General features: G+C 40.1%; 2 protein-coding genes across 6 annotated transcripts in view; both read right to left on the minus strand.

Annotated features, from left to right (window-relative positions):
• Positions 1–27,516, minus strand: part of LOC307002185 (uncharacterized protein) — a 445,540-nt gene that overhangs the window by 259,511 nt on the left and 158,513 nt on the right. The window lies entirely within an intron of this gene.
• On the minus strand, positions 11,560–26,884 carry LOC307002190 (G2/M phase-specific E3 ubiquitin-protein ligase-like). Of its 5 annotated transcripts, XM_079619530.1 has the most exons (13): positions 26,810–26,884; positions 26,467–26,749; positions 25,301–25,369; positions 24,582–24,655; positions 23,321–23,493; positions 23,009–23,206; positions 22,734–22,820; positions 21,400–21,653; positions 21,171–21,323; positions 20,827–20,967; positions 19,207–19,327; positions 18,689–18,765; positions 11,560–12,018 (listed from the first exon to the last, which is right to left on the minus strand). In XM_079619530.1, exons 7-13 carry the CDS (start codon positions 22,774–22,776, stop codon positions 11,953–11,955), a joined length of 855 nt encoding a protein of 284 aa, XP_079475656.1. In that variant the 5' UTR covers positions 22,777–22,820; positions 23,009–23,206; positions 23,321–23,493; positions 24,582–24,655; positions 25,301–25,369; positions 26,467–26,749; positions 26,810–26,884; the 3' UTR covers positions 11,560–11,952. The 5 variants fall into 5 exon arrangements, 4 of the variants coding, with proteins under 4 accessions (XP_079475656.1, XP_079475653.1, XP_079475654.1 ...); XM_079619527.1 differs by lacking the exon at positions 11,560–12,018 and having other exon boundaries at positions 18,300–18,765; XM_079619528.1 differs by lacking the exon at positions 11,560–12,018 and having other exon boundaries at positions 18,300–18,765; positions 26,467–26,816.

Genomic DNA, 27,516 nt, shown 5'->3' on the forward strand with positions numbered 1-27,516 from the left:
AATTATGAACAGGTGGTGTCACACGTTTTTTAGGCCAAAACTTGTTTTCCTCACATACAGCAAACATATCCACACTATCCGCTAGCTGCCTGTCCCCTGAACACACTGTAAAAAAAAACGCAGTCTCTGTAGACAGCCCAGGCTCCACAAACGGCAACAAAAACAAACTAGGGCAACCCGCACCACAAAACATAACAAACAGTGTTCCAGCCAATCACCGACAAGCCGGGTTTGGGGGTTTAGTGTGCATACACATGAAGGGGTGTGTGGAGGAGGAGACAGAAGCATGAAGAGGGAAGTTAGAATTATATTCTCTTAAAGTTTGATATGGCCGACACACGACCAAAGAGATGACGTTCCGTTGAACAAATTGCAAGGGAAAAGGATAAGGAACGCGCAAAGTCCCGAATTTACATTGGCCACCACCAGAGGGGCTTCCAATCCGACAATCAGGTAGCTCTGTTTTTGCTGGACAGGTGGGTAAATCCATTTTTTTTGTTTTTCTAAATGGATGTTCGTGTTCGCCTAACCAACACAAGGATATAATTAGCTAGATCTATGCAGTCAGTGCAAACTTAAGTGAATACAACATATAGGTTTATAGCAGCTAGTGATCGATCTCTATTGTAAATGATCAAGCAAACTCACAGTAGGGCGACAGCTTGTGAGAATAATTGTATTCACCCACTGTTTGTTATGAATTTGAAATGTTCATTTATAGGCTATTGACAACTTTGACTAAATTTGTTTATGACGGAGCCGTTGTTTATGCTCACTGGGAAACGAAGGGAGGGGGAGGAGATGGGATGAGGAGGAGGGACGGTCTAGCTAGCCTCCGTTTTGTTTGACAATACTTTGAATGTCAATAAGAAGTGACGTCACCCAGCATCGCTTAGAGCACCTTTAATCAGAAACCAAATGAGGAGCGTGAAAGTGGAACAAAGAAAAACAGGAGACTGATAAAAACAAACAGAAAGTTCATGAAAATGAAACAAAAACAGGCAGTACAGTTTATGTACAGTTTAATTTTTTGAGTCTTGAAATAAACATGTCTATGCTCTGTATCACTCTGTGTTGTGTTTGTTTCCTTTTTCTGTTTAGTAGATAACTGAGCCTTTAAATCTAATTTGTAAAAGCTGTACCTACAAGGCATAAATAGTCCTCACTTTAGACAAGCTCACAAAAATAGTTTGCTGACAACTACTAAATGTTTTATAACTACCTGAATTAATTTAGAAATGATAAACTGATCATTAATAAAGTATTAAAATACTATTCAACTTTTTATATGTTAAAATTAGAAAAAATAAAGGGACAAAAAGAAATCAAGGGACATTTAGAATAGGTAAAAATATGCGAGTTAACCATGACATTAATGCGATTAAATATTTGAATCGTTTGACAGCAATATATATATATATATATATATATATATATATATATATATATATATATATATATATATGGGTAGTTGACGTGACGTGGCTTTTTCACCGTCACAGAAGATAAAAAATAATTTATTTAACATTTTCATAATTTAGAATACTGTAAATGCTTAAACATTTTCTTGTTTTACATGAATTTGTTGTTTGAATACCAGAGTTATTTTTTTAAGACTTTGAGCCAAATCTCAAAATTGTCCTATGGTGTGACGGTATACAAAATTATTTCATAAATATTAACTTCTATAAATTGAGAAAATAATGCTTAAAATCTTAATGGACACTCCTGGCATAATTGTGCAAGTGTCTATTTCACTAAGTGGCCATCACTTTTCCTATACATACATTTCCAAAAGTGTAGGAATTTCATAAAGTTTGTCACAGAAAAAAATTTCCTTTGGTGTTATGCAATAACCTGATATTAAGTTGGGCAATATCACGGACAACTACATTTAGTTGAAAGATCCCATTCAAGGTCATGTGACTGAAGACCCCTATGAAGCCCATGAGCAGTGCACATGGTAAGTATTTCTCTCAGAATTGTTCAAATATTTAACTATGTTTTCAGACCACTGAAGTTGTTAAGTTTTTTTGTCCTTTGGTGTGACACCATTAATTTTTTTTTATTATTAAAATTTGTATTTTTAATAGCAGAAATATGTAAATTTATGCAAATGTATCATGCCAATTGCTAATGACAGTTCAGCTAGCATTAGCATGGTTATTAACATGCCACAAAAGCTCAAATGTCCTTTGGTGTGACACTTTGGCCTGTCACACCATAGGACACAGATGTCACACAATAGTATGAAGGTAAATGAGTAGCAAAACTCGAGAGCACGTAGATGTGAATTTGAGAACTTGTACAATAAATATTTGTACTTGTATGCTCAAATTTACACTCACAGCTCTGATGTGAAAACCTGTAAAATAAAAATCTGAAGTTGAATGGTGAAATTTGTACTCGCAGAGAATAGTCACAAACCTGTATTCTGAATTTGAAGCTGCAGACAAGTAGTCACAGATGTGTAAAATGCCATTCACAAAAATACAATGACAGACACAAACGTGTAATATATATTTGCACTTCTTTTTACATTCATATTCCCAGTACAACCTCAAATTGGCACTTGCAACTCCTCAAATCTGTCACTACAAGTTCAAATTTCGCGCCTTGACTTTTGCTACTCTTTTCGCGATATATGAGGTGCAAAACTGACTTGTGCACTTGCAACTCGGGCGGGCGAGAGAGGGGAGGGGGGGTGTGGCAAGGGAGTCATTTTATTGGTTTAGCGCCTAGCCAATGAAATCGGACTTCTTTTCTACGCGATGTTGTCATGACAACTGCGGCCTCGCGTTCGCGCCACACTTTGGTAGTCAGTCACTCACAGTCATCGCGATGGCGGGATATAACGATCCGAAGGTAAGTTTCTTTTTATAAAATATTTTTTATTAAAAATAACCCCCCACTAATAATAAAGTGTATAATAAATATAATATTAATATGTTTTAGGAATTGCTGCTGATCCATTTGCTTCAAAGGCTTTATGATCGACTGTCACTTTGGCTGGAACGTGTTCCCCTTGACCTTGACTTCTTAGAATTTACATGTTCTCAGGAGCTGGTCATTCTTAGCGCCATCTCTAATCAAATACAGATTCCACATGAAGTGTATAATGCACTTTATCAGATACACCAGATGGCGACTGACAACATAACAAACAAGGATACACACATCATGGTTACCCAAGAGAATGGAAGAAATGGTCGTCCTCGGATTCTGATTTCTGAGGACTCTGTATGCCAGCTTCTTGCTTTAGGTTTACCTATGACATGCATTGCAAGGTTGCTAGGGGTGTCCAAGTTCACAGTTCATAGGCGCATGGCGGATTGGGGATTGTCTGTGAAGGCAACCTATAGCAACTTAACAGACGTAGAACTAGACTCAGTAGTGGAAACAATCCACACAAGCAATCTGAATGCAGGATACAGAATGATGATGGGTCTCCTGAGGGCACAAGGTATCCGGGTGCAATGGGACAGAGTTCGTTCTTCGATGCATCGACACTGCAAGCATGGTGTCTAGGATGTCACAGTTAGGATGTGTGGTTAGGAGGACATACTCAGTCCCCAGCCCAAAATCTCTAATGCACATCGATACAAATCATAAGCTTATACGGTAAGTTAGGTAAACATTTTATTTATTAAATATATACTGTATGCTCTGTATACATGTACATAACAGAAATGAAAAATTTCAAGGTACAACATCGTGATATTTGGAGGCATCGATGGCTTCTCAAGGAAGGTAAGAATAAAGTCTCTTCTTAATTAACCTAGAAGAATTATTGGATGATAGTTATGTTGATTCATAAAGTAGTGATTATATATGAAATCAGTTAAACTAAAACACTGAATGATGTTAGTGAAATTCATACATAGACAATACTGAAAAGCTTATTACAAACATCTGTGAAAAAATTAACACTGCCCAACGTTAGTGAAATTCATTCATTTGTGTTATTGAAAACCCTCTTATAAAGACTAGTGAAATAAACAAATGAATGATTTTTACTAATTTAAATCGGAAGTCATTCATGTTCTTTAAAGTCTATATCAACATGTTAATATGTGGAGTACATATACTAAAATATTCTTATATTAAAATTATTTTATTGTGTATTAATGTAGATAATAGTGCTGTGTTGAAAAAATCGATTCACAAATTCTAAATCGATTTTCATATTAATTTCTAAAGATCGATCCGTAACTCAGAGGATCGATTTAATAACAGGCCTACATTTTCCCCATAAACACACTGAGACACGGCGACCGGCGGCGCTGCTAATGCGGTTTCTCTGAATCCACTTGTTGACAAGAAAGGAGGAATGAATCGTTCACATACCGCGTTTTTTGTGCGTCCAAATTCGTTTTCCAGGCGCGCCTCTGTTCATGGTTGCATAGCAACGACAGACGCAAAGTGAAAGCACGCGCTTGTTGAGAGGAGAAAGCGGTGCAAACTCGTGCAAACTGCGCTCTCCATGATGACGAGGAAGTATCATCAAATAATTAATTGATTTCTAGCCCTCGCATACTACTAGATATATTCATTGAGATGAGAAATAAAAAGCCGCCCTGTACAGCTATGATCAGCTGTTCGGCCGAGCTTTCCATGTTGTTACGGAAAGGCCGTAACAGGCTTGTTTTTGTCACATGACCTGTTGAGATGCATTGAAGTGCTTCTCACTGAATTTGCACGCGCATAAAACGCGATATGTGAACGGCCCCTAAAGTGGTATCGTGTGCGGTTCGTTGTATCTAGTTTAAAAGGCCTTTTAAATATGAACGCAGTTTTGGATTAAATAAAAGGACAGTCAATTAAGTCAAATAAAACACGTTTTATCTCCTGTTTAGTTGGTAACACATTAAGACACCATTCATTAACATTAATGCCTTATCTAACATCAATACATTGAGTGAACAATAAATTTTTACAACATTAATGTATGTTTGTGAATGTTATTTAATACAAACACTTGATTGTTCATGAACAGTTAAAACTTTTGATTTTAAAAATATAAGATCGGATCAGATCGGATCGAATCGAATCGAATCGAATAATGATAATCGATTCAAGATCTTGAGAATCGGAATCGAATCGATTCTTGAAATTTGAATCGATACCCAGCACTAGTAGATAATGTATCTTGGTGTGTCGAATAACAATCTGGCTTCTACAACACTGTCTTTCTTCCGTGAGGCAGTTCAGAAGTTTGGATTTCCACTGAGGTAAAAATTGGCCACTGGCAATTGCTGTCTGACTTTTTTATGGAATGCACAGAATAGAGTCTTGAAGTGTTGCACTGATGCAAATATAATTTAAATAAATATGAGAGATCATGTATGCTACACTGCTATTAACCAACTTAATTGTAACCACTATATTTTGGCAGGGTCCGGGGCGATCATGGAGGAGAGAATGTGGATGTGGCCAGCCTTATGTTCTCGGTCCGGGGAACAGGAAGAAGTAGCTTTATTGCGGGTAAAAGTGTTCACAATCAGAGGTAAATTTGAATACAAGATGATTATTCTGTGATCCTAACATAATTCAAAAAATATCCCCACCACAGGATATTTTTATGCTCATAACTATACTTAAGTAAAAATAGAGATAACTTATGTACAGCGAACATTTCAAGCCACCAACACACACTCAACACACACACACACACACACAGGTGTACCCTATAGTACAACACATGAACAGAAGATGATGTGAACAGAAGAGGGTGTGTGTGAAGTTTTGAACTTCCGGGTAACGGGAGAATGGAGAGTGGTGTTTTGGTGCTGCTCGGTTTTGGATTATTCTGTGTTTATTCTGTGTTTATTGGATACTGACTTGGATTACGGACATGTCGACACCCTTGGTTTGAACTCGGCCTGATTTAACGACGCTGATTTTTGATACACGGACTGAAAGAACGGAGCAAGGCGGCTAGTTGACAAACTAGCTAGCGAGCGGCTGGGGTAACGACGCTACCTTGAGTAACCTAGCAACATGGGTCCGAAGAAGAAATTGACAGCCGAGGAGGGTGACGACATTAAGAAATCTTTGGACTTCTTGTCTGAGGAGATTTCTGTTGTGAAACTACAGCAGAAAGCCATCATGGACCTGGTGGAGGAGGTAAAGGCACTCAGGATCCAGAACGCGGAGAAGGAGCGGCGTCTGGTGCACCTGGAGAGTCGAGTGGCGGAGCTGGAGCAGTACACCCGGATAAATGATGTGATTGTGACTGGGCTCCGGATCAAACCCTGGTCATACGCTCGGGCGGTGAACGATGACAACGGGGGTGAGCCCGGTGAACAGGAGGTAAATTCCGTAGAGCAACAGGTGGCTGCCTTCCTACAATCCAAAGGGATTGAAATGGACTGCAACAACATAGAGGCCTGCCACCCTCTGCCCCGGAGAGATGGCAACGACAAACGAGCTGTCATTATGAGATTTATCAGCCGAACACACAAAATAGCTCTGTTAAAACAAGGAAGGAAACTGAAGGGATCAAACGTATTCATCAATGAGCATCTAACAAAACGAAACGGCGATATCGCCAGAAAAGCACGTCTTATGAAAAAACAGGGAAAAATTCAACATACATGGACATCAAATTGTAAAGTATTTATTAAACTGAATGGGACACCTGAACAAGCCAAAGCCCTTGTCATCAGGAACATCGAAGAACTGGAAAAATACGAATGATCATTACAATCCGGACAGTAAGGTATGATGGCTCATACACAACACACCACAATGACACGGTCTGACAGAAGTCATTCATCTACACCAGGAGGCATTGGAAATATAACACAGAGGATTGCTGATCATGAAAAACTTGAATTGAGAACATTTCAATACACTGATCATAATTTACTGGACATGGAGCATGACATAGACCCAGACAATCTTTTTTTTTCTAACATTAACAACAATTGCTGCTACTACACAGATGAACAGTACAATCTGACCATTAAAAGGGATAGTAAATTATCAATAATCCATTTTAATTGCAGGAGTATGTATGCAAATTTCAATAACATAAGGGAATATCTAAGTCAGTTCATAAAACCATTTAAAATTATTGCTATATCAGAAACATGGATCAATAAAGATAAAGGAATGGATTTTGAACTTGATGGATATGAATTTAACTGTGTAAATAGAAAGAACAAGAGTGGAGGAGGAGTGGCTGTGTATGTAGATAAAATGTTAAACTATAAAGTAGTAGAAAAAATGACAACTGTGATTGATTATTTATTAGAATGTATAACAATTGAAATATATGAAGAAAAAAGTAAAAATGTAATAATCAGCTGTATATACAGAGCACCAGGCTCTAGTATCGAAGCATTCAATAATTGGATAGAGGAAATGTTTTCAAAAACTAATCAAAAAGTTGTATTTATCTGTGGCGATTTAAATATTGATCTGCTTAATCCAAATAAGCACAAAGTGATTGATGAATTTATTAATACAATGTACAGTATGAGTTTATACCCCAAAATTACCAGACCGAGTAGAATCACATCCCATTGTGCTACTTTAATCGATAATATATTCACTAATGTTATTGACAATAATACAGTGAGTGGACTATTAATTAACGACATCAGTGGCCACCTACCAGTTTTTACTGTTTATAATAGCAATAACCAGAGGAAACAGCCAGAAAACAAACTAAAATACAGACGAGTAAGGACAGCGGAAACTTTAACTACATTTAAGAACAATCTACTGGCACTGAATTGGGAAAAGGTATATAATGAAAGCAATATTGACAGTGCATATGAAACTTTTTTAAGAATATTCACATCATTATATGATCAAAATTGTCCAATAAAACAGTACTACAGAAAACAAAAATACAAAGATCAACCATGGCTCACGAAGGGATTACAAAATGCCTGTAAAAAGAAAAATACACTATATAGAGAATTCATAAAACAAAGGACTAAAGAGGCAGAAAATAAATACAAAAAATATAAGAATAAGTTAACCAATATTATAAGGGTATGTAGGAAAGATTACTATAGTAAAATATTAGATAATAACAAAAACAATATTAAAGGAACATGGAACATATTGAACAGCATTATTAAAAATGGTTTGAAACAAAAGAGCTACCCTCAATATTTTATTGATAACGATATGAAAAAAGATAATATGGATGATGTGGTAAATAGCTTTAACAATTTTTTTGTAAATGTTGGACCAAACCTAGCAGAAAAAATTCCTGATTCACTGTCATCCGGGGATTGGGAGGATAATCTCATAGTGAGAAATCCGTGTTCAATGTTTCTTACAGCAGTTGAAGAAAAAGAAATAATACATATTGTAAATAACTGTAAAGGTAAAACATCTACCGATTTAAATGAAATTGATATGATAGTTGTAAAAAAAGTAATTGATGGGATTTCAAAACCACTTACATACATCTGTAACTTATCATTCCAAAGTGGTACATTTCCTAATAAAATTAAAATAGCAAAAGTTGTGCCATTGTATAAAACTGGGGATAGACACCACTTCACAAATTACAGGCCTGTTTCTTTACTTTCACAATTTTCAAAAATATTAGAAAAACTATTCAATAACCGATTAGAAAATTTCCTAAACAAATACAAATTACTTTCTGACGGTCAATATGGATTTAGAGCAAACAATACAACATCACTGGCACTAACTGAATCAGTTCAGGTGATCACAGAAGCAATAGACAAAAGACTGCATTCAATTGGAATATTCATTGATCTTAAAAAAGCTTTTGACACAATCAATCACAAAATATTAATCAATAAACTGGAACGGTATGGGATCAGGGGATTAGTATTGCACTGGGTGAGAAGTTATTTAAGCAACAGAAAACAATTTGTGAAGTTGGGTGAATATTCATCATCATGCTTGGACATTGTTTGTGGTGTCCCCCAGGGGTCAGTATTAGGTCCAAAATTGTTCTTATTATATATCAATGATATATGCAACATTTCAAAAACATTAAAACTAGTATTATTTGCAGATGACACTAGTATTTTCGGTTCTGGGGGAGATTTGCATGAACTACTGGGGAGGATTAGTACTGAAATGTGCAAAATAAAAATGTGGTTTGATAGAAACAAATTATCAGTAAACTTAAGTAAAACTAAATTCATATTATTCAGTAATTGTAATTAGAATACACAGGTACAGATACAAATAGATGGGGTGGGCATTGAAAGAGTAAATGAAAATAAGTTTCTTGGGGTAATAATTGATGATAAAATAAACTGGAAGTCACATATAAAATATGTTCACAGCAAATTGTCAAGGAGTATTTTTGTTCTTAGTAAAGCAAGACACATTCTGGACCACAAATCACTCCACATTCTCTACTGTTCATTAATTTTGCCATATTTACAGTATTGTGCAGAGGTATGGGGCAATACTTATAAATGTTCAATACAATCACTATTTATATTGCAGAAAAGAGCCATAAGAATAATACATAATACTGGTTACAGAGAACACACAAATTTACTTTTCTTAAAATCAAAAACATTAAAATTAATTGACCTGGTTCATTTTCAAACAGCACAAATCATGTACAAAGCAATACACAATAAACTTCCTGGAAATATTCAAAAATTGTTTTTTAACAGAGAGGGGGGTTATAACTTGAGAGGGGAGTTTAATTTAAAACATCAGCGGGCACGTACAACTATAAAAGGTTTTTGTGTTTCTGTTTGTGGAGTGAGGTTGTGGAACAGTTTGGGTGTGGAGCTTAAGCGATGTCCAAGCATGACCCAGTTTAAGAAGCAGTACAAACACATGGTTTTCACAAGGTACAGATAGGAGGAAGGGAGTTAGCAATCGGGTGTTTTTGTAAATAATTTATGTATGTGTTTTTTCTTAATTTATTTATTTTCTATTTTTTGTAGATGGGCATTATGTAATTATGTTTATTAGGGAAAACTGATTGTTTATTGAATAGTGGAGAAGGGGTAGGTTTTAATAAGCTTATGCTTCATCCTACTCCTTTTCGGACATGTTGGTTTCATATTATTAAAGGGGTCATGACATGAGAAACCAAATTTGCCTTGATCTTTTGGTATATAAGAGGTCTTTGTACCATTAAAACGTCCTGCAAGTTTCATAGCTTAAGACTTCCTCCCCATTATAAACGAATCATTTATTTAATCAAGCTCTAAATACAGCTCGTTCTGGATCCATGGTAAGAAGTGACGTCACGGTACGAAGTGACGTACCAGCGTTTGCATATAGACCGCCTCCAGCCCAAGACAACTACGCTTTAAGCGCAAGGCAACTACGGTACGCTCATTTCGTATCATTGTCGCGCCCGCGCGCTGCGCGCCTCACAAGCATTCAGTCGACGGACAGCGAGCCGAGTGGGTCTGTGTACAGGGAAATTACGATGCCACGCAGATGTGCTGTTCCTGGCTGTGGACAAACAACATCTTTGAATACGCTGTGAAAGATCCAGTCATCAGGGAAAAATGGATGCACTTTATTTTCTGCGGACGTCTCAGTCACGGCGGTGTTAGTTTAAGCGTTTGTTCTTTACATTTGAAGGATGACTGTTTTGAGAACAAATCCCAAAATGATGCTGGCTTTGCCAGAAAACTGTTGCTCAAAGATAAGTCCTTGCCGACTATTCTGGGCTCAACAACCACGACGCAAACTGTAAATAATGTATTTAAAACTTTAAACTACTTTTTAAATACGCCGAATCCGCAAATCTTCTGGCTGGGGGCGTTAATAATTGATGCATAGGCACTGACGTTAGCCAATCATAACAGTGGGCGTTAACACTGAACTCTTAAAGGGGAAACACCCCCAAAACAGACTGTTTGAATCCGAGGATGAGAAACAGGGTGGGAAAAGGTCATAAATCACTACATTTTAAAAAAAAATTGTAAAAAAAACTATAGTAATACTATAATTGCACCTAAGGGAACATAATAATAAAATAAAAAAAACCCATGTCATGACCCCTTTAACATAAATTGTTTGGTTTGTTTGTTTTTTTGATTTTTCAGTTTACTTTCTTTTGTTACTTGTTTTATGTTTATGTCCGAAATAAAGCATTAAATAAAATAAATAAATACACTCACACATATATATATATATATATATATATATATATATATATATATATATATATATATTTAAAAACAAGGCATTATTAATACATATTAGTATTTAAATCAAATCACAATAAGTAAAGCAGGCTGTCTTTATTTAAAAGATATAAAAAGTGTTGCCTCATATATATAATAAGACATCACAGAGGACTGCTTAAGTAACAACCAACTCTTGTCCCACTCTCATTTACTGTTAGGTCCATATAGTCTACTTATTCAACATATTTAGTCAAAAATATTTCAGCCAAGTAGATAGTAAACGTTGCTTTCTCTAATATCTTTGATACTCAAAAGTACAAAGTAGTCAAAAATATATTCAAGTACAGTAATTACATTACTTTACACCACTGGTAATTACCATGTGTTTTGTTAATACTCTGCAATCACATAAATGTGACTCGCATACTTGTGACTCTTTGACTTTAATTTTTTCATGGAAAAAATGGTTGTCCAAGGTTTTTAAATCAAATGTTAATCTATTTTTTAAAGTTGCTTTGCCACCAAGCAACATTGTAAATGTTATGAATCAAGTATTATGTTTCATATGTATTGTCAAATTATTTTAAAATGTTACCCCTTCAAGTTGCAGACTGCCTCTCGTAAATGTCAAGACAAATTCCTTGTTTGCTGTGGGAATTCTGTTAAAGGGCAAATATTTTTTGTTTCTACTCCTTTGCTCAAAACAGAATAGAGCGATTGTGGCGCGATGTGTTCACTGCTGTTACCTCCCATTTCTACCATGTCCTGCACCAGCTGGAAGAGGATGGACATCTTGATCTGTCTAGCAGTCTGCACATCTTTTGCTGTCACTATGCCATCATCTCACGGCTCCAAGCCCACCTCGACATATTCCGAGATGGATGGGACAACCATCCTCTTTCAACTAGGGGTGGGAAAAAAAATCGATATTGCAATATATTGTTGTGCTCTCTGTCGCAATAAATAATTGATACACTAACGCCCAATATCGATATTTTATTACAACACAAAATGATTAATTTACCCGTTGTCAATGTCACTGTCACTACCCAATATCTACCATTCTGTTTGCGGGGGGCGCTGTTCGAGTAAATAGGGGTAAAGTGGCGCAAACAGCGGCCGGTGAAGAACATAGTACACGGTGCGATTTCGGACACTCGGTAGGTCGTGAGATATTGCACACATTACGAGTCAGTTAAACTGATAATCGCGTCAAAGCAGCTGGTACACGGCACGACTGTCCTGCACAAATTGTATCCCGAGCCGGCGGCAATCACGTGAGCATTCGCGCTAAACACAGAGACCGGAGCTTTCAATGTTGCAGGCAATAGCTTCAGATAGAAAAATTACAGAATGTGTGTGCAAATGATTTGTTGAAAAGCAGAGAACAGTAGACATTCCGTTCAACTTAAAAAAACAAGAGAGAGAGAGAGAGAGAGAGAGAGTGTGTGTGTGTGTGACAGTGTATGCGCACGCTGTATGGTTGCTACCACTGAGGTATAGCCCCATATGGATATCGTCAAGGCAGTGAGTTATTATGCAAATGCATATTTCTTTGTACAATGTTGGAAATGTTGGCATTAATAAATGCATAAAATTTCCTTATCCTTTTTCTTTTCAGTCACATATATCGTGATATATCGTTGATGAAATTTCTTCCAATATATTGAATATCGTAGATATCGCGAATCGTGATATTATCATATCGTGGACCACATATCGCCACAGAATTGAATCGTGAGGTACCTGTATCGTCCCACCCCTACTTTCAACTGAGGGCAATCTCACTCCAAATCAGCTGTGGCACCTGGGGCAGCAGTACCATTCTGAAGAGTGTGATGAGGTAGGCAGCCATGTCTTGCTATTTTAGTTTTTTTCTATTAATTCATAAACAAATGTATCATTTTTAACTAATTTATAATTTCTTACAGATTTTACAGATTCCACAAATAGATTGGGAAAGCAGTGGTCTTATCCCCAGTCACACAAATTCTGGCATCCACGTCCCTGAAACTGAATGTCCACTGAGCCCACAGGAACTAGATGGACTAAAGGCTACTGTGGACCCAATGCAGCCATCAGCCAATTTTGGGGCAAATGTTTACGTAGCAGCACTGCAATACATGCATAGCATTGGTTATATCTAAAACACTGTAAGGATCAGCAATTTATAAGTGTGTGTGGGGGTGGGGAGAGAGACAAAGAACAAAAAATTTATTGATGTTTTAATCTTTCTGAACTTTTCAGAACGTTGTAGCAACATTGACATCTGGTCAGATTGGTGAATCCGTGATTCTCACACACACACCAACATGGCTCACACCAACATGTAACAGGACACCCGAAATTCCTCACACCAAGGAACACATGTAACAGGACACCCATGTCTCCAGAGAGATAAGCATACACACACACACCAAGAGACTTTATTCAACAGAATCATATTTAAGACATTAACAAATGGACTTGATATTGTTCTGTGTTGCTATTTATATGTCATGACAGGTTTTGGGATTTAATGTAAGTTTTAATGTGTACTAATCAAAATCTAAATGCTTCTAATCTGTATATTTTATGTAACTTTGTTATTCCTAAACGTAACCGGAATGTGTTTCATATCATTTTAAATCTCTAAACCTAACGGAGTTGAATCTCGATAATAGACTGCAATGGTATGATTATTTCGATATGAATCCTTTTCAGTCGTAGAAATGACTAAACCCAAAGCTCTGTCATAAATCTACACATCTGCGCTCCTCTTGACAAGACAAAGAAAGTTCCCGCTTTCGAAATGCTGAAGGCTATTGGCTGATCACGCCGAACAAAGGCGTAACCCATACAGTCTTTAAAAAGAGAGCCAAAGCTCCTCCTCCGTTCGCTCTCTTGCTCCCTGCTCTCCTCGTCTGCCAGTCATGTGAACAGTCTGCGATACCGACTCCTCTGGAGTCCGTCTTCTTTTATTTGCTTTATCTAAGTTTCTTTTGTTTCATTTTCAAATTCTCCTTTGTTCGTTTCCACCTACGAGTCGAACGAACGAAGCCTGAATTCCTTTAGCAACTTCACTTGCAACCAGCCTTCAAAGCTCCCGCGAAAACGTGCTCTGGCAACGAGCACGCGCCCTGCTTCGAAGAATTCACGAGAGAACGCGCCTCAGCACGAGAACACGCGCTCTGCGCTCCACACTCACACAACGATCCTTTTGCAAGTATCAAACTCTAACGAGTTTTAATGTTTTAAGGTTCGATGCATTGATGTCTCTCCAGGTTTCTGTGATTTTTGCTACGTGAGATTATTACGTGATCTCTCTCTCTCTCTCTCATCCTCTCTCCCTCTCTCTCTGTTCCGCATTCAAATCGAGCGCGCTCCGGCCCTCGATCTCAATCTCTCTCTCTCTCTCACTTTCTCTCTCATCATCTGTTACCCGTTCTGTCTTGTTTGTTAACTGTAAGTAAATGTACATAGACATATAAAACGTGTATCTTGTGTAATAGCCTATATTCTGTAGATTGCATTTATTAAAACAATATATTCAAGACTGTGTCTGTGAAAAAAGCTCGTAAAAGCACAAAAGTCAATGAGGTCAGATCAGAGCTACCGCGCTCCCTGTTTACTACATTAAGTAGTTTTAATTTTATGAACACCAGAAATATTTATGTTCACGGCCAGAAGGTTAATGTTTCTTGGAGTTTATAAGAAAGGATAACTTTGTTGAGAAATTAATCACTTAATCTGACGGTTGGTCGCTGGACGAACAACGATTTGATAATTACATTAATTTCCCTTAAAGATTATCTCATAATCGAAGTTAAGTAAGATTATTGATATATGAATGAGGAATTATAATTCGTTGTGATTGATTATTCATATATTCATATTGTCACATGTCTGTCCTGTCTTGTGATGCACATGGGTGTTTTGTTATTTTGGGGCCATGTGCTCTTGTCATTGTCTGGTCCCTCCCCCTTGTTATCTGATTATTGGTTTAGTTGTCCCACCTGTCCTGCTCGTTACCCTCCTTGTTTGCCTCCCTATTTAGTCTTCCTGTGTTTGCTGTCCTGTGCTGGTTCGTTGTACATGTTACGTGTTTTCGTGTATACCCTCCCGATTGTTTCCGTGCCTTGGAATTTATACCCTCTTGTCTGTCATCCAAATAAATTCACTCTGCGTTTGAATCTACGCCTCTCGTCTCCCTACCGTGACAGAACGAACCAGCCACATGTGGATTCAGCGGAGCGAACTTTGTCCGGCGGAGAGGGAGAATGGGATCTCCCTATTCAAATATTTTGCTATGTGCGCCCAAAGGAGTTTGGAGAGTAATTCATCGTCACTGGATCCGTCCAGCGTTGGGACGTCATCGGTGGTTTTGGCCAGCCTCGAGTCTTCAGGCGTCCGTCGGGGAGGACGGAGGAGGAGGAGGAGTTCTGCGCCGGCCCAGTCAGAGATCGTGCACGTCCCGTCTGCCCAGCCAGAGACCGTTCACGTCCCGTCTGCCCAGTCAGAGACCGTTCACGTCCCGTCTGCCCAGTCAGAGACCGTTCACGTCCCGTCTGCCCAGTCAGAGGCCATGCACGTTCCGTCTGCCCAGTCAGAGACCGTTCACGTCCCGTCTGCCCAGTCAGAGACCGTTCGCGTCCCGTCTGCCCAGTCAGAGACCGTTCGCGTCCCGTCTGACCAGTGTGAGACAGATCTAGAGATGACCATTTGTGGGGCCGCCCAGGCAATGATGGACTATTTGGAGCGTCTGGCTCGGATCCTAGACATGCCAGTGTCTGCTGTTCCTGAGTCGGAGCCAGTGTCTGCTGTTCCTGAGTCGGAGCCAGTGTCTGCTGTTCCTGAGTCGGAGCCAGTGTCTGCTGTTCCTGAGTCGGAGCCAGTGTCTGCTGTTCCTGAGTCGGAGCCAGTGTCTGCTGTTCCTGAGTCGGAGCCAGTGTCTGCTGTTCCTGAGTCGGAGCCAGTGTCTGCTGTTCCTGAGTCGGAGCCAGTGTCTGCTGTTCCTGAGTCGGAGCCAGTGTCTGCTGTTCCTGAGTCGGAGCCAGTGTCTGCTGTTCCTGAGTCGGAGCCAGTGTCTGCTGTTCCTGAGTCGGAGCCAGTGTCTGCTGTTCCTGAGTCGGGTCTGGTGGTTCCGATTTCGGTGGTCCGGAGACGGAGGAGGAGAAGGAGAAGAGCCTCTTCATCGGGTCGTCTGGTGGTTTCTAACCCAGAGACCAGCCCGGAGGTAACTGCCATCCCTGCCGCGTCGCCCGGGCTTCTCGCCCTGCCGGCCCCGCCCGAGCTGCTCGCCCTGCCGGCCCCGCCCGAGCTGCTCGCCCTGCCGGCCCCGCCCGAGCTGCTCGCCCTGCCGGCCCCGCCCGAGCTGCTCGCCCTGCCGGCCCCGCCCGAGCTGCTCGCCCTGCCGGCCCCGCCCGAGCTGCTCGCCCTGCCGGCCCCGCCCGAGCTGCTCGCCCTGCCGGCCCCGCCCGAGCTGCTCGCCCTGGTTCCTGAGCCGGTGGAGCCGGTGTCTGTTGCTGTTCCTGAGCCGGTGTCTTTTGCTGTTCCTGAGCCGGTTGCTGTTGTTGTTCCTGAGCCGGTGGTGTCTGTCCCAGTTCCTGAGCCGGTGGTGTCTGTCCCAGTTCCTGAGCCGGTGGTGTCTGTCCCAGTTCCTGAGCCGGTGGTGTCTGTCCCAGTTCCTGAGCCGGTGGTGTCTGTCCCAGTTCCTGAGCCGGTGGTGTCTGTCCCAGTTCCTGAGCCGGTGGTGTCTGTCGCAGTTCCTGAGCCGGTGGTGTCTGTCGCAGTTCCTGAGCCGGTGGTGTCTGTCGCAGTTCCTGAGCCGGTGGTGTCTGTCGCAGTTCCTGAGCCGGTGGTGCCTGTCGCAGTTCCTGAGCCGGTGGTGCCTGTCGCAGTTCCTGAGCCGGTGGTGTCTGTCGCAGTTCCTGAGCCGGTGGTGTCTGTCGCAGTTCCTGAGCCGGTGGTGTCTGTTGCAGTTCCAGTTCCTGAGCCGGTGGTGTCTGTTGCTGTTCCAGTTCCTGAGCCGGTAGTGTCTGTTGCTGTTGCAGTTCCTGAGCCGGTGGTGTCTGTGACTGTTCCTGAGCAAGGGTCTGTTCCTGTTCCGCCTTGGTCTTCATCGCCATGGCTGCCCGAGTGGTCGTCTTCACCCTGTTCGTCTCCGCCCTGGCCGCCAGATGGACTGTCGTCTCCGCCCTGGCCGCCAGATTGACTGTCGTCTCCGCCCTGGCCGCCCGAGGGGTCTTCACCGCCCTGGCCGCCCGAGGGGTCTTCACCGCCCTGGCCGCCCGAGGGGTCTTCACCGCCCTGGCCGCCCGAGGGGTCTTCACCGCCCTGGCCGCCCGAGGGGTCTTCACCGCCCTGGCCACCCGAGGGGTCTTCACCGCCCTGGCCGCCCGAGGGGTCTTCACCGCCCTGGCCGCCCGAGGGGTCTTCACCGCCCTGGCCGCCCGAGGGGTCTTCACCGCCCTGGCCGCCCGAGGGGTCTTCACCGCCCTGGCCGCCTGATGAACTGTCCGCTTCGCCCTGGCCGCCTGATGAACTGTCCGCTTCGTCTGTCCCTTCCGTCCCGCCCTGGTCTGTCCCTCCCGTCCCGCCCTGGTCTCATGGAGCGTCTGGTAGCCGCTCCGTAGGGAGGGGGTAATGTCACATGTCTGTCCTGTCTTGTGATGCACATGGGTGTTTTGTTATTTTGGGGCCATGTGCTCTTGTCATTGTCTGGTCCCTCCCCCTTGTTATCTGATTATTGGTTTAGTTGTCCCACCTGTCCTGCTCGTTACCCTCCTTGTTTGCCTCCCTATTTAGTCTTCCTGTGTTTGCTGTCCTGTGCTGGTTCGTTGTACATGTTACGTGTTTTCGTGTATACCCTCCCGTTTGTTTCCGTGCCTTGGAATTTATACCCTCTTGTCTGTCATCCAAATAAATTCACTCTGCGTTTGAATCTACGCCTCTCGTCTCCCTACCGTGACACATATAATCCACTTTCACTTTCGACAATTTAATGTAACTGTACTATGCAAAATATTAATCATATTCATGATTAGTTATTAAAATTCCCTATGGATCATTTGAGCTAATTCATCCGGACCCAGAGTCCGAAGCATAAGGCATATAAGGTCTACAACGTTTTATTCAGCATATTTTTAATTAACTTTCTATTTTACTTTTTAGCCTTTAATTTTATTACAACAGTATTGGTATCAAAGGTTTTGACATTTTGAATGCCAGAAAAAAAAGTTCAGTCTGTTTCAAAGTTTCCGTTGTTAAACTAGTGCAGACAAAATAACAGTTAACAGTATCACTTGAACACTTGCATGAATAGTTCGGTAATTTAATAATAGATAAAGACCTGTATTGTGATGGAAGTAACCGAAAGTAAAACAATAACATGCCCCAATCATCTGTTTTAAGGTCTGAAATGGTCTCTTTCTTTAAAAGTCTGTTTTCTCATTTTATATAAGACCAAAACCAATATCACTGGTGGCAATACAACTTTGCAGGTGGTTTGTGAACTGCTTGTAAGTGGTGTAATGAGCAGGCAAGCGGAGAATGCAAAAGCAGGTAGAGGATGTAGGATGTTCTGCTTGCACAACCTTCACTTGCATGTCCTTCGTAGGTAGCTCCCAGCCAACCCAGAATTTGACCAGCTGCTTCAGTTGAATCTGATCCGCTAAAATGGGGCAGACATATGGAGACCAGGGGACAGATAGTTACCAAAACTATTTTGAAACAAATTTTGGGTAACACTTTAGTTTAGGGTCCAATTCTCACTATTAACTAGTTGGTTAATAGCATGAATTTTACTAGGATATTAGCTGCTTATTAGTACTTATAAAGCACATTTCAATGCCTTATTCTGCCTGAACATATTCTACTTTCCTAATCCTAACAACTACCTAACTAACTATTTATAAGCAGTAATTAGGAGTTTGAGGCAAAATTCGTAATTAATAGTGAGAATTGGACCCTAGTCTAAAGTGTGACCAAATTTTACAATACATATGCAAATTAGTGTAACTATTTGTTACACATGGATTAATAGAGAAAACGGTACACATTACTGTCTGTGTATGGATTTGTATCAAACAGCCAGCTCTCAAAAATTACATACCAGTCTCCACAAACTGCCGAAGGTACCCAGCAATTCTGCATTTGGTGGAAAACGGGGGTTCATCAAATTCCTCCTCCTCTTCTTTCTCATCCACGGGCCAGATGATGTTGTTTAAGACAACCTAATTATAATACTAGTATTTAACGATGGTGCACTGTACATATATTAAACTAATTTCAAAATGAATGTACTGAAGATTAAAGGAACACTCCGACTTTTTGGGACTTTGGCCTATTCACCTTATCCCCCAGAGTTAGATAAGTCCATACATACCTTTTTCATCTCTGTGCGTGCTATAAGTCTGTTTGACGCACCCACCGCTAGCCTAGCTTAGCACAAAGACTGGATGTGAATGGTTGCAGCTAGCATACTAATCCAAATAAGTGACAAAATAAAACAAACATTTTCCTATTTACATGTTGTGATTTGTATAGTCACAGAGTGTACAAAAAACAAAGTCACATGAGACACAGACATATTTTAACCGTATAAATACTGGGAACTATATTCTCTGAAGGCGAAGCACTGCTACTTGGGCGGAGTGATAACCGCAGCACCTGAGACGCGCCGTTGTTTCTTCTGTCAACAAAACCAACGTGACTATACGTGAGTGACTCTAGCTCCGCTCAAGTGTTACTGGGACGACAGAGCGCGTTCGAGGCAACAATACTAACATTACAGGGGATAGGCCTACATGGAGCCCGTAAACAACTGCAATAGTAGTTAGTTACCACCCTATTCATATAATAGTGTCACTAACGTTACATTAGATCTAAGTTAGCTAATGGCACTGTTACAGTAACGTTATGCTAAACATTTAAAAATATAACGGAACACTTACCGCAGCCGCTCCACTTTGTCCTGTATGTGATATCGATGGGATGGCCGTATCCTTCAGCACACGTTTCATGGTCCTTGTGGCAAATTCCATTTTTTGAAAATAGTCGTCCTCAGTGAAATGTACCGAGCAAACATAATGTCCCTTGATAATTTCATTAGGTGTGTTTTGATCAATATCCAGAGCAAGTAGCCATTTCTTCATCCGGTCAGCGTTTTTAGTTGGAATTCTATGAAACATCATGGTATTACCTGGTCTCCCCTGTTTATTGTCACAGCTCTTTACAATACAGCGAAAATCCATGATTGTAAACTACGCTTTTACTATTTATAAATTGCTGACTCTGTTACCCAAACTCTGAACGAACTCTCTGCTCCTCACCACGGCGCGTCTCAGGTGCTGCGGTTATCACTCCGCCCAAGTAGCAGTGCTTCGCCTTCAGAGAATATAGTTCCCAGTATTTATACGGTTAAAATATGTCTGTGTCTCATGTGACTTTGTTTTTTGTACACTCTGTGACTATACAAATCACAACATGTAAATAGGAAAATGTTTGCGTTATTTTGTCACTTATTTGGATTAGTATGCTAGCTGCAACCATTCACATCCAGTCTTTGTGCTAAGCTAGGCTAGCGGTGGGTGTGTCAAACTGACTTATAGCACGCACAGAGATGAAAAAGGTATGTATGGACTTATCTAACTCTGGGGGATAAGGTGAATAGGCTAAAGTCCCAAAAAGTCGGAGTGTTCCTTTAAAGTGGTAGTATAATTGAATAAAGCACCTGAGGACTGCAGTCAGCCATTGACTGTCTTGGAAAAACTACAGATGCCACATCTGGACGGGCCTCCAGTAACTGCCATACCATTGAGTCCTTCAGTCCTTGTCTGAGCTGTTTTATTTGTCGCAAGGTTCGTGTAAGCACCTGAATGTGGCAGATATGAAGATTTGATTAATCCAATTTGACAGTTATTAATACTAGTAGGAAATACTGATTGGGTTATAGTATTGTATTCGTGTGGGTTATTCTGATTTCTGTTTTTACAGCTTTTTGCCCATTTATACTTTTTAGTCAAATTTGCATAACTTTTAATTGCTTCTAAATGAAAATGTCCATTTAAAGCTTACTGCATGCTGTAGAAGATTGTGTAACAGCCAAGTGCGGTTGGTTGCTGTCAACACTGGAAGGTCCCAAGACAATGCCAGCTGGTTAATGGCTGCCTTTTGATCCTCAGTAAGCTCATCTCCTTTCTCATTCTTTGAATCATCATCTATGGCAAGCTTTATAAATAGTAAGAGAACACAAGTAAATATAGAAACACATTTACCTGTAACAATATGGCACATACAAACCTACCATTTGTATTGTCTCCCTGAAGTCAATGTCAGCCACATCTTCAAGAACGATGGTTGCTGTCTGTGGGGAACCACCTGACAATACATGTATTATGGCTGGGCTTACACCCGCTAATGGAGGCCCACCGTAAAGGAAAGAATGACCAATCATCCTGCCTGCCATCAAGAACAAGTCACTCTGTAAAAGGACTTGGGAGGTGGTTGGAATGAGGTGGTCTGCTTGGCCTTCAAATAAAACAGTGCCACTTCCATTTCCTTTTTGTAGAACATAAGAAACCAAAGCATCGTTAAGAAAGGTAGACATATGTTTATTAAAGAGATGGTACACACTAAAAAGATAATTGTCATCTTGTCCACAGGCTCATGTTGTTCTTAACCTGTATAGCTGTATTTTCACTGTGGAAAACGAAAGATCTTTGCAAGAATCTTAACTGCCATTTCCATACAATGGCATGCCGTTGTTCTAGTCTTAAAAAAAAACAAAATCACTAACTAGTCATCACAACTCATGTGCTTTAAGGCCCTTTCACACCGGACGCGTACACGAAAAAGCGAATAGTTCGCGTGCGAAATAGGGACAATTTGAGGAGCTCGTTCAGACAGTGGCACCGCATCTGACGAGACAAACCACTAACTTCAGGGAACCAATCGGTCCGGAGCAGCGTCTGGCAGTCTGCTGAGGTGAGGGCTACGTTTACATGCAATCAAATAAACAATCCACTGTGTGTGATTGGCTGAAGCCTTTTCTGTCGCCGCAAAAGTAAAAAAAAAATCTACATCGAAGCGAGAAAAAAAACATCGTTTTTTCGCCACAGCACATTCGCGTTCGGTGTGTAAGCACTCATTACACAACAGCTGATCAAAAAATAAAACCATCGAGCGAATTATTCGTGCGTCAAAATCGCGTCCAGTGTGAAAGGGCCTTTATTCTGTCTTTTAAAGAAATTCAGTATCTTTGGGTGACAATCAAGCCGATAATTTAGTCTTTATTCACTGATCTTCTCTGATTCCTCCTGGTCTTGTTTCTCTTTGTACAAAACATAAACAAGACAGAGATTAAATTATCAATGAATAATGGGTTACCGGTACATACTAGTCTGTGTCTCTTACAAAACTACGGTTTCACTTGGATGAGTAATGTGGACTAAAATTATGATTTTGCATCCATATTGTGGCTTTAAAGTGATGGTCCCTATTGAATGACAATTCAAAACTATCCTGACTTCTAAAACTATCCTATAATCAGAAGAAAGTCTCGTACAGTTTTTGAACCACATGAGGGGTAATATACAACAGGGTTATCATTCGGGGGTGTGAATTCTTGAAACAACTAACCAAGATTAATGAGGAATCCATTCTGCAGCTTGTGCATCACCATGCTGAAAAAATGACGCTGAACACCATCCCCAGTGGCAACATCACCTAAAAAATAGTACAATACTTTAATATATAAACAATTTGTCAACAATGTTAGCATAAAAAATATAAATAATTAAATGAATATAGTGTATGAAATAATAACAGGACAGTAAGTAGTCAATATCTTCCATTTGTACTAAAACAAAGCAATTTTTTTATGTTACATTATTTGTGAAATAATGTTACAGTACCTTCCAGTCAACAGTGAAGAGGTCTAGCCCAATCAATTTTGGGGACCTTGTAAAAGTGTATTATTCTTCCCTCCTGGTCCTCCATGTCTTCTCTAATATCAATTTTAACTTTCAGTGAGGGCTCATCCTCTTTTAGCTGAAGCATATACCTTCTGTACAACATTGCTGCCCTTTCTGGAATCTCAATCCTCTTCCAGTCTGGGGGTCAAAAAATAAAACAAAAACATTGTCAGTTACATTTCGTCATACTATGGTACTCATGGAAAAAAAATTATACATGAACTTTGAGAAAAAGCAAAAAAAAATCCCTACCTTCACGCATTAATGGTGCATTTGTAGATGAAACTGATGTCCCAGGTGTTTCATGGTCAGGACCAAGTTGGACAGTGTTCTGTACTCTTGTACTTGTCTGGGAAAACTCTAGTAATGAGGCACTTCCTTCAGAGGTACTTTCATCCAGAATTGAGGTGAATATTTCAGGGAAGCTGCAGTAAAATACATCAAAATTCACAAGTGAAGGTAAAAAAAGCGTTAACCAAAACGTTTCCTTCATTGATTTAACTGTAAATGTGAGTACGCTCCAGTGTGTCAGCAACCACAAGTTTTGGTTAAGTCTCCAGAATAAAATGAAAACTGACAGAAGTCTGTTCAAGCCAATGCATTTGATTAGGAGCACCCAGTTTAAGACCATTTTATAATAACAAAGTTATAATACTTATACTTACATAATTAAGTTTCTAATCTAGTTTGTTTTGTCTTCATCGCTCTGCTGCAGTATTTCAACGGCATCAACATCTATTCCATGTGATAGTATTAGGTCTAGAGTATGATTACGACAATGAGTCGGTCCTGACACGTGTTGTCTAACTCCAATTGAGTTTATAATGTCTTTAAATGCCAATCCCAATGCATCTTTTTCATTATCTATGTGTATATTAAAGTCACCAACAATTAGTACTTTATCTGCAGCCAATACTAATTCTGATAGAAAGTCCGCAAATTCTTTGATAAAGTCTGTATGGTGCCCTGGTGGCCTGTATACAGTAGCCAGCAGAATTTTCAAAGGTGATTTATCGTTTACACTAGATATTTTTACATTAAGCACCAACACTTCAAAAGAATTATATTTACAACTAGACTTCTTAGTAATTCTGAAAATATTACTATAAATTATAGCAACACCTCCTCCTTTGCTTTTCAGAAAAAAAGTAATGTAATTGTTTGGTTTTAGCCAGGTTTCTGTCAAGCACAGCACATCTAGGTTATGGTCTGTAATCATATCATGAACAATAATTGCTTTTGAAGTAAGGGATAGAATATTCAGCAACCCGAGTTTTATCATTTGTATTATATCTGTTTTTTATTTGTTGAACATCAATTACATTTTTACCCTTAGATGGGTTTGGACATTTTTTGTATTTTCTAATTCGAGGAACAGACACAGTCTCTATATGATGATATCTAGGTGAAAGAGTCTCTATGTGATGGGATGTGATACAGTGACTTCTGTACTTTGTTTTAGAATAAAAAAAAAATCTCACTAATGTTCACACCTCTTATATGTATACTATACCTTTCTCCACATGTACTCGCATGGTAAGCCATCACTTCTGCAGAAATTTTTTCACCACATATGGGGCAGTTATCCTGAGGAACGAGAGTGGCTCAATATTACATCTAATAGGCCTACATCAGAGGTGTCTAAAATCATTCCTGGTGGGTCGCTGTCCAGCAGAGTTTAGCTCCAACTTGCCTCAACACACCAGCCTGGAAGTTTCTAGTATGCCCAGTGAGACCTTGATTAGCTGGTTTAGGTGTGTTTAATTGGGGTTGGCGCTGAACTCTGCAGGACAGTGGCCCTCCAGGAGCAAGATTGGACACCCATGAAATACATCCATGTAATTCTTTTCAACTCTTTGCTTGTGGCTTATGTTGTGGCTGGGCAAAATCAGGTTTTAGCTAAAAAGTGTATATGCTGTTTTTTCACGAGAACCAAAAACAAATACTGACTAGAAGTGACAGTGAAGTCAGTTTTAAACAAATGTAAGTGTTCTGCTAAGAAGTTTGCAAATAATTTATAACTGGTGGTCAATCATTTACCATAATTTGTTTTTAATAAATAAATATTTATTATCAAATGATATTTAAATAAAATATCATTTGATACATATTTATAACCACTGTTCGCTATATATTCTCAGGCCACATTATGTTTATCCATGATTTCACTCAACTTAAGTTTTGTCTTGAACTTTGATAATTTTATAACTTTCAATCTAGATAACCACTTACCAGACAAATGACATCTGACTCATGGCTCAGGTCTTGATCCACATCCTTTTCTTTGCCAGATTCAGAGTTCTTCAATAGAAAGAGAGGGAACATTATAAGTCTATGGGCCTTATCATACACCCAGTGCAATACAGCGCCAAGCACGACGCAAGTGTTTTTTTTTGCTAGTATTAGCCCAACGTTTTCATTTTCAGGTCCTGCGTCACGTTGTTTAAATAGCAAATGCATTTGCACCTATTTCTGCGCCCATGGGCGTGCTGGTCTGAAAACGAGGTGTGTGTTCAGGCGCATTGTTAGCGCTTTGCTAATTTAAGGCGACTGAATTAGAATGTGCCATTGACCAACTGAAACTTGGTCTAAAGTCAATGGTGCAATTTTTTTATTTAATTTAAAGAGCGCGTTAGTAATGTGCGCCTATAGGCAGATCCACAAAGCTCACACTCTGATACACACACAGGGATGCGCAGCAGCACACAAACTAAGCAAATATTAAAAATAAAAGGATTACAATGTAAAAGATTAATATTGTGTACATAAAGATATGGTGGAATCCGGCTTGTCCCGTAGATGGTATGCTTGAGCGCTTTAACCACACACACACACACACACACACACACACACACACACACACACACACACACACACACACACACACACACACACACACACACACACACACACACACACACAGCTTTAACCTCGCGTTCGAGCAGATCTGTTTCCTCACTAAAGAAGCGTTCAATCTTTCTGCTTGCAAATTCCTCCATGTAAATAGCGAATCCATCACATGGCGCGAGCACAACCTGCTTTTAAAGGGAATGGGAAATGAGACTCTGATTGTTTTTCACGTTACGCCTAAAACACACCCATTACTCATTAAGAGAATAGAGACAACTCTTTTAGAGCATTTGCCGGGAGCGCTGACCATTTTTCCCATCGTTAAACTAGCAAAAGTGGATTTGGACACGCACACTAAGTGTCATGCGCTTTAGACCCTACGCTTAGATCGTTAAAATAGGGCCCTATAATTATGTTTCTTCATTGCAACATGCAGATTAAAAAAAAAACTGATATATTTTTAATATAATGGCTGGCTATATTTAAGACGTTTGGTTTAAGAATCCAAGAAGTGTGTTTTTTGTGAATGACACTAAATCATCACTTACAGCATTATCACTTTGACAGTCCTCGAGGTGACATGGCAGCAACTGTAATGGGACTGATGCACCACAGGTCATGCAGATATTTTTGGGCATGCTATCAAATTCAGGTGCATCATATGGTAAAGGGGTTGTATCAATTTCTTCTTGGAGGGGGACGATGTAGATGACATTCTTCCCATTGTTGGAAGAGGCCTTCAAGATTTTTGCTGTGTAGCCCTGGGAACCCTGGGGCAGCGAAGTGGTCTTTCTTTGCCCGCTGCCCCCTTTTAAACAGACACATGAAAAACTATTCCATAAATGTTTGGTAAAAGCATTAAAACAATGCATTTGGATATCATAAACTTACCTGAGGCTTTTTGGAGCAGCCAACCACCTCTTAAACTTAACAGCTTTGGGTACTCCTGAAGTAGTACTCTGGTTATCTTGAAGTTAGAAAGTTAACTTCAATAACTTTGAAATAGAACGGTTAAGATTGAAATTTGGACACATCCTGCTGGCCCGAGAGTTTTCGGTTTCTGTATTTAAAATACATTGGATGACAGGATGCATCGGATAACAATGTACATTGTATAGGCCTACTCACAACCAGATCTTTAAAAACGATGTGATGATTAAGAAAAAAAATAGTTTCCATCGTCATTTACAATAGCATCGCGATGCATCATAAAAAGATAACGTTACATTTCCCCAGGCCTAATGAGCTGTCCCTTATATGGCATTATTTTCCCCACGGTACCTTTATGTAACAGAAAAATACATTCATATATTATTAATCTATGCGACTCATCAAGTGTGAGGGATTTATTTTTTTAATACTATTTTACTAATTATTAAACCCTTACCTTCGGATCGTTATATCCCGCCATCGCGATGACTGTGAGTGACTGACTACCAAAGTGTGGCGCGAACGCGAGGCCGCAGTTGTCATGACAACATCGCGTAGAAAAGAAGTCCGATTTCATTGGCTAGGCGCTAAACCAATAAAACGACTCCCTTGCCACACCCCCTCCCCCTCCCCCTCCCCTCTCTCGCCCGCCCGAGTTGCAAGTGCAA

The sequence above is a fragment of the Phoxinus phoxinus genome (assembly GCF_949152265.1).
Source record: "Phoxinus phoxinus genome assembly, chromosome: 7".
NCBI lineage: Eukaryota > Metazoa > Chordata > Actinopteri > Cypriniformes > Leuciscidae > Phoxinus > Phoxinus phoxinus.

What these genes read in the sequence shown, in the direction of transcription:
- LOC307002190 (XM_079619527.1), bottom strand. Translation starts at nt 22,776, where the DNA reads ATGGTGATGCACAAGCTGCAGAATGGATTCCTCATTAATCTTG. An exon ending in TGGATTCCTCATTAATCTTG is followed by an intron (nt 21,654 to 22,733) that starts GTTAGTTGTTTC and finishes TTCTACAAAAAG; the next exon opens with GAAATGGAAGTGGCACTGTT. An exon ending in ACAATCTTCTACAGCATGCA is followed by an intron (nt 20,968 to 21,170) that starts GTAAGCTTTAAA and finishes TGCCACATTCAG; the next exon opens with GTGCTTACACGAACCTTGCG.